The sequence below is a fragment of the Tupaia chinensis genome, unplaced genomic scaffold (genome assembly GCF_000334495.1).
Source record: "Tupaia chinensis unplaced genomic scaffold, TupChi_1.0 Scaffold000164_1, whole genome shotgun sequence".
NCBI classification, from domain to species: Eukaryota; Metazoa; Chordata; class Mammalia; order Scandentia; family Tupaiidae; genus Tupaia; species Tupaia belangeri.
In genome coordinates this window covers 2,079,284-2,087,660 of record NW_006159638.1, presented here as the reverse complement: position 1 = coordinate 2,087,660, position 8,377 = coordinate 2,079,284, and the positions used below count along the sequence as shown (strand labels likewise).

Genomic DNA, 8,377 nt, shown 5'->3' with positions numbered 1-8,377 from the left:
TGAAGGCCATGTCTCTCCTCTGTATATTACTTTTTTTTTTGGAGAGGTTTTCGCTATAGGGCACGTGCGCTCACCAGACAGAGAGAGAGACAGAGAGACAGAAAGCGAAAAATCACCCCCCATGGGGGATAGTCACGTCACAATCCCTTCTCCTCCATTCTCCTCTCAGGATCTTGGGCACACACGCACATGTGCCCGTTGTGAGTTTTAAGCCACCGGGTCGGGGACGTGAACTGCGGTCGACTACATGGGAGTCCAGCGACATAGCCATTACACTAACTGCTGGTCCCTCTGTATATTACTTTTGATCATACAAACATTTTTATATTGGTTCTTTCAATGCATGAACATGGGATTTTCCTCCCTTTTTTTTCCTTCAATTTCTTTCATCAATGTTTTAAAATTTTCATTATAGAGATCTTTCATCTCCTTGGTTAACTTTATTCCTAGGTATATTCTTCATATCTACTGTAAATAGAATTACTTTTCTTATTTCTTTTTCAATCTTTTCATCTTCACTTTATATAAATGCTACTGACCTGTATGCTGATTTTTGTATCTTGTAACTTTACTAAATTTATTAGTTCTAAGGTTCTTTTCGAGAAATCTTAAGGGTTTTCTACATATAAGATGAAGTGTTTTTTGTTGTTGGGGAGATTTTTGTTATAGGGCTTGTGTGCTTGCCAGAGAGAGAGACAGAGACAGAAAGCAAGAAATCACCTCCAGCAGAGATGGTCAGGCCACAATCCCTTCTCCTTCATTCTTCTCTCGGGATTTAAAGCATACACACAGATGCATCCGGTGTTTAAGTTTCAAGGTACTAGATCTGTAAGTCACATCGTGGTCAACCATGTGGGAGTTCAGCAACGTAAACATTATGCCATCTGCTGATCCCTATTGAACACTTTTACCATAAAGAGATATATTTTGTCAAATGCTTCTTCCACATCTATCAAGATGATCATTTGGTTTTCATCCTTCACTTTGTCAATATCATGTATAACATTTATGAATTCACATATGTTGAACCATTATCACATCCCTTATATAAAATTTGCTTAGTCATGGTGTATAACCTTTTGATGAGCTATGGAGTTGATTTGTAATATTTGTTGAGGATTTTTACATCTATGCTCATTAGGGATGTTTGTAGTTTTCTTTCTTCTTTTTTTTTTTTTTTTAATTGTGTGTTAGTCTGGTGTTGGTACCAAAGGAATGTTGGTTTTGTAGAATGAGTATGGAATGATTCCTTCCACTTCAAGTTTTTGGGATAGTTTGAGGTATATTGGTATTAGCTCTTTAAAAATTCTATAGAATTCATCAGACATATTGTCTTGGACTTTTATTGAAATACTTAATTACTGATTCAATTTCATTTGTTATTATTTGTCTATTCTGGTTTTATCTTTCTTTTTTGTTCAGCTTTGGTTAGTTGTATGTATCTAGGAGTTTATTTCATCTAAAGTTTTCAGTTTCTTGGCATATAGTTGTTCATAATGATCTTTAATTTTTGTATTTCTGTGGTTTTGCAATGCTTCATTTTTCATTTCAGAGTCTACAATATTGCATTAACTTGGGTGCCAGGGTCACAACTCTAATGCCCAGTGTATCTGGAGTAATTACTGCAGCTCCTTACGTGAGCCTGGTGGAATTTCAGTGGGTTATCAGAGATTTGAGAAAATACAGGGCATAAGTCCTTGGTGCAGGTTTCACTTCAACAGTAACTCTGTTCTCAAAATGGTGCTGCAAGGTAGCAGCTTACATCCTAAGAGTTGGAGATAACCAAGGAGAGATCCTCCCTGGAGTTTTACACCCTTGTAGTTCTCAGAACTTCCCTTCACTGGGGCTGGCGCCACACAGAGTGCTAGTTTCCCAGGTAGCTAGTATCAGAGCATCTTAAAGATATCTAGTTCACCTTTTCCCAGTGAAGCAGAGCTTCCACTGACACTGAGTCCAGACTGAGATATTAGATGGCTGGGTATATCTATTCCCTTTCTGTTCTGTTTCTCTTGAGTTTTCACATTTCAAAAAATTTCAGATCTTTCTGTTATGGTTTCAGGTGCTCCTTAGAAATTCCAGTCAAAACATGCCTAAATAAGTATTATTTTATGCCTTCATTGCAGAGGAGACAAATACTGAGTGCTTCCTCTATGTACTATTTTATGAAATTTCCTTAGGTGCTTGAAAATCACTTTCAAAAAAAAAAAAAAAAAAACAAAAACTGCTAAATAGGTCAAATTTCTCAGCACAATACCAGAAAGAACAGAAAAGCTACCAGAAATAGGTTTATAAACACTTTCTCATTAACAAGATATGAGAAAATAGCACAGGTCATTGCTTTGCAGTAATTATAATTATTTAACTTTTTAAAAGTTTTTGCCATAGGACACTCACCAGAGTGAAATAAACAGAGACAGACATAAGAAAAGTGAGAAACCACCCTCCTAAAAGGGATGACCTTGCTGCAATTCTTTCTTCTTCATTCTCCTCTCAGTATTTTGGGCACACATACATACACACTCAGTGTGATTTTCGAGCTGCTGGGTCCCAGACTCAAATCATGTGGCCATGTGGGAGTCCAGCATCTTAAAACCATGCTACCTGCTGGCCCAGTAATCATAATTTTAAATGTCACACAAGAGTACTACTGTGATGCCTCCAGCTTTTAGTGTCCAAAAGATAAACTGATGGAAAGAATAGGTCATGAGAAAACCACTTACCCCCAAAGAGAGTTCACATATAAAAATTGTTGGAATCTGAAAGGAAATATTGCTTGAGGGGTAAATTGCATTTTAAAAATAAACAACATAAGTAGCTATTTGAAATTACACTTTGACTTTTAACAAACTTAAGAATACTCATGAAATAATACCTAAAATAGGGATATAGAAGACTTTTAAATATTAAGTCCTGAATAGTACTTTGAGATTAGGAATAGAGCTGGAAAATTCTTAATTCATCTTTTTGCCTAAACAAGACAGAGGAGTCAGCATTTTAAATATTAACTGTTCATGGCAACTCTGAGTTTCCCAGAAATACTGGATTGTCAGAAAGTCATGGCACATATTTGCATAGAAGATAGAAAAAATACCCAAAATAATCCCTTCAATTCTTTCTGAATAGCAGGCAACTCCAGATATTTTTCTATTTCCACTATAGAAAAAATTAGCAAGATTCATATCTTTCCTTTGTAGTTTCAGGTGTTCCTTAGAAATTCCTGTCAAAATGTGTCTAAATAAGTTTTATATTATGCCTTCAATGCAGAGGAGATGAGTGCTGAGTGCTTCCCCTATGTACTACTTTATGACATATCTTTATATGTTTAAAAATCACTTTTAATAAAAAAATCTGCTGATAAGGTCAAATTTCTTGCAAAACAAAGCAAAACAAGATTTTCATATATTTAAAACCTATCTATTTGATACATAGAGTAATTACCAATTACTTTATTATTTTATTATTGAACATCTATCCTCATCTATGTTCCAGGCACCAAAGTTTGTGTTTATATATCTAAGGGAAATATAAAAACGTATACCAGGCATGGTAGCAAGAACTTAAGATACTTACAGTCTTACAGATAAAATTTAAAAAGACTTATTAATTAAAAGTAATAACTCTTTTTTTATTTGAGAGGTTTTTGCTATAGGGCATATGCGCTCGCCAGAGACAGAGAGAGAGACAGAAAGCGAGAAATCACCCCTCAGAAGGGATGGCAATGCTGCAATCCCTTCTCCTCCATTCTCCTCTCAGGATCTTGGGCATGCACACACACACATGTCCAGTGTGAGTTTAAGGCAACGGGTCCGGGACTCGAACCGCAGTCGACTACATGGGAATCCAGCAACATAGCCATTATGCCAACTGCTGGTCCCAAAAGTAATAACTCTTAATAACTCTGTAGCAAAAAAAGAAATATGATAATAGTTTGAGAAGTAGGGAAAAAAGGAAAAGCCAGTGAAGAAAACACTAAGGATACAGAAGAGTAAAAAAGAAACCAAGAACTAATATTTTAATGGAAATGAAAATAAGGTAGAAAAGTTCATCTTAATTTGTGTTAAGGGGGGGGCAAGACAATGGCACAGCAGTAAAATGCTCTGCAAGGCTGACCCAAATGGGAAAGCCTGGGTTCACCTAAACCAGGCATACACAAGTCCATGATCTGGAACCAGTTGACATTGGGATGAATTGCAGTATTAAGACCTGATTAGAGGTACAGTCTCTCTGTCTTGCTCATAGAAGAAATAAGTAACTTAAAAAAAAAAAAAAGCCTAAAAAGTAATTTCTTCCTCTGAGATAAGAGGGATGAAACATGGGTGAAAAATAGAAAACCCTACAGAATTTTGAAGGAAGGTTCAAAGACTCATCAGGATGATTTTTACTATCTTAAAAATTATAGGGAGTAGGACCAGAAGATGGCATAATGATTACATCGCTGGACTCCACTGTGGTTTGGGTCACAGACTGGGTGGCTTAAAACTCATGCTAGGTGCATGTGCATGCATGCCCAAGATCCTGAGAGAATAATGGAGGAGAAGGGATTGCAGCATGGCCATTCTCCCTGATAGATAATTTCTTGCTTTCTGTCTCTCTGGCAAGCATGTGTCCTGTAGGAAAAATCTCTCTTAATGAAAAAAAAGTATAGGAAGTGAATTATCTATAGAAAGTGAGAAGATTAAGGGCTCACAAAGGGTGGAAATATTTTGAAAAGATTATTATAAACAAGCCACAGAGATCAATAAAAGAACAAAAAAACTTATCCGGTAAAATATTCAACTAAAAGTCAGAATATATACATTAGCAAAAGATAAAATTACCTAGTTTTGAATATTTTTCAAATATTATTAGGAAAGCTAAACCTAAATAGTTAATGGAGATATGGCCTATAATAGGAATTTGGCAAGATAAAATCTGAGACATTAGGTAATGAAAGGTTCTTCAGAAGTACAAAACTATCAAAATTGCTGACAAAGGAAATCAAATGGATAATTAGTCAAGTGAAGTCACAGAGACAGTTCAGGAGTTCAAAGGAGGAAGAAATTCACAGAAAATTGTTATTGTAGAAAATTTCATGTCATACCTAGCTCAGTTTACTGAACACACTGAATTTTTAAAATAATATAAAGCAACATGATTTTTTGAAAGAAAAAAAAATCCAAATTTTGAGTAAACAGATGTGAGTTCAGTGTTAGACCTATTGCTTCTTTACAAATCATTTAACCTCTGTGAACATATACAAATAAGAATAAAAGTAATACTTTAATTATCTTTATTAGAAAGACCTAACTACCACATGAAGAGTTATGAGGCTTACACATGATAATGTAGAAGAGAGCTTTGGAAACTATTTAGAAATACAAATCTTGTGCATTATGATTTTAATTTTTAATGTTGACTTTAAACAGATTTATTTTCTCATCATAAAGTTAGTGTAGCAATAATTATTGTAGGAATTGAACTTTTGTCTCCTGTCTTATTAACTGATTTGCTGGAAATGGTTATCACAAAACAAACCAAAAACCTTTTGAAAAATAAAAATTATTTTCTTAGCTTAGGAATTAGGTTTTTATTTTAAATATCTTCATTGTTATTATATATTTAGATTAAAGGCCATAATAAAAATGCATACTAAAAGTTATTTTCCTTAATTTGAAAAACAAATGATTTTTATTGCTAAAATGATTCTTACCAAAATTTCTCTTGTAATTTGACTTGTGATTTCTTTGGCATCTAAGACAATGGATGGTGGAAGTGATGATACTTCTGCAGCTTTTAATCCTGAAATTACAAAAAAAAGAGCTTTAATAATTCTATATGCTTTAAAGATGTACTGTGATTGAATGTAAAAAACAAGAAAATAAAATAATTAAAAATATTGTCATTGCTGATATTATTATGTATGTTTTTAACTAGTTTAATCTTTTCTTCAGATTTAGACTTTCTATCTACAGATATTTCTTATCTACTCAACAAATCTCAAAAATCAAGTTTTCCAAACTTCTGGATCATAACTTACCAACTGTTAGGATTAATTACTTCTCCAAGAATATAATGCAAGTTAGAATATCAATTACATTTTAATATATCTCAGAGATTGTAGGAAGGAAAATAATTAATTAGAAAATAATAACCATAAAATTCCTATTATACATACAGTTAGCTAACAGAAAGTCAAAGGATATATGGATTTTGCAGGGGAAGAGAAAGTATAGTCACAGAGACAACCTACAGCTAAGTGTTCCTCTCATATCAGTAAGAGATAAATTTCTTAGAACATATTATGTATAGAAGATATATCATGTATTTATGATATATAAGATATGCTTTGTGCAAACTTATAGTATCAACTATTATTCTCCTGTTTTCAGAGCTTCATTTTGTTGTATAAATGCCATATAAGGTTTCTACTGTGTTTATACAGTTTAATATATTTAGTGCCTTAAAAGTATTAAAAATAACATCGACATTTATTAAGTTGGTATTAATTGCTAGGTGCTATGCTAGGTAATTCACATTTGATAACTCACTGAATCTTATCCACTTCATGTATATGGAAAACTACCTCAATTTCACTGATAATGAAATTGAGACTTAGAAAGATTAAGCATCTTACAAAAGTGTTACTCAGTTTCAACAGCAAAACAAAAATTCTTTTCTTTCCATCAACAGGGTCACATACATAGCTAACATAATTTTGGGAACTTTATTTGCACAAATCAACTAAACATTCTTTGAATCTGTGAGATTATTTTACATGTCACACAATGATGTAGAATGTATCTAATCAAGTTAAGAATATCATAGAGTTTGCTAATAGATTCTCTTTTAAGACTTTAGTTATCATGTACCCTGAAAGTGAAGAAAACAGAGGAAAGACCTGCTATTAAAAGAGTATGTAGGAAATAAATCATTTTCAATTCATTATATAACTTACAAATATAAACTAAATTATATTTTTTCTAAGGATAAAAATGAGAGATTCTGGGGCTTTCAAGTGTCATTATATTTCTACAGTTACTGGTTCATATTAAGTTAAGAATAAGACAAATATTAATACACAATCAGAGTTTGACATAGGAAATACAATCTTTTTTTTAGAATTATTTTATTTAACTTTATTTATTACTATTATTTTCCAGTTTGATCAGTCAGAGAGAGAGAGAGAGAGAGAGAGAGCGAGAAAGAGCCACCCCGTCCAGGATTTGAACAGTGGTCAGTCATGTGGGAGTGTTGAGCGCCTCAACCACCATGCCACCTGCTGGTCCCAGAAATACAATATTAGTACACAAAAGCTCTTAGAAGATTGTGAGGTAAGGTTGCTTAGACTGACAGTTAAGTAAAGAAGAGAAAAAGTTCATCATAGGAGAATGTGTAGCGTTTTAATGTATAGGAATAATTTCTATATGTGATACCATAATTTTTTTCTTCTGTTAGTCCTTTAGAAAGTTTGTAGGTATATAAAATTGCATCTTTATTTCTTGAGGTATTCTTTACATGCTGAACTTCAAAATGCATGTTTTCTACATTAGGATACAGGACATCCATATGGCACAGTTCCAGAAAATGTGTAGCAAACAATGTAAATGCCTAGAAAATATAACAATGAATATATTGGTACCTTTTAGATTAGCCAGAAAAATCCTATTTTAACTTAATTATAGTTAATTTTCCAAATAGCTTGGTAGAGATGTAGGGATAAAACTAATAATTTAGAAACTAACATGATCGATTCACTATAAAGTGTTTTAAAATTTTTATTCAATGGAAAACAATATGTTTATTATGTTTGCACATATACATGTATGTTACATTATAGGAAAGAGCAAATCCAGAAATAAAATCCTAAGAAATATACATCCAGGGACCAGCAGTTAGCGTAATGGCTATGTCGCTGGACTCCCATGTAGTCGACCGCGGTTTGCATCCCGGACCCGATGACTTAAACCTCATGCTGGGCGCATGTGCGTGCGTGCCCAAGATCCCAAGAGGAGAATGGAGGAGAAGAGAGTGTGGTGTGGCCATCCCCCCTGGGGGGTGATTTTTCGCTTTCTGTCTGTCTCTGTCTGTCTGGCGAGCGCACGCACCCTATAGCAAAGACCTCTCAAAAAAAAAAAAAAAAAAAAAAAGAAAAATAAATCCAGATATAAAAAAAAAAAAAAAAAAAAGAAATATACATCCAGATATAGAAAAGATAAAGTTTACCAGAAATAATTAATGAGGTAATCATTAATTAGGGAGTTAACCCAGTTAAAAAATAATAATAATAGTTCTCTCAACTTTCAAAAAAATTTACTTTAAAATTATTTTTCTGCTTTGTAAGTAGTTTTTGGAAAACAGAATCAACAGATTATTTTAGATATTTGAAATTACAAGGATT

General features: G+C 33.3%; 1 protein-coding gene across 1 annotated transcript in view; it reads right to left on the bottom strand.

The window, feature by feature from the left end:
- MSH4 (mutS homolog 4) overlaps positions 1 to 8,377 on the bottom strand; it is a 130,528-nt gene that overhangs the window by 4,996 nt on the left and 117,155 nt on the right. The window contains exons 18-19 of the mRNA XM_027770883.1: positions 7,413 to 7,587; positions 5,690 to 5,778 (exon numbers count right to left, since the gene is read on the bottom strand). Coding sequence (XP_027626684.1) covers positions 5,690 to 5,778; positions 7,413 to 7,587 — 264 coding nt within the window. The remainder of the gene's footprint in view (positions 1 to 5,689; positions 5,779 to 7,412; positions 7,588 to 8,377) is intronic.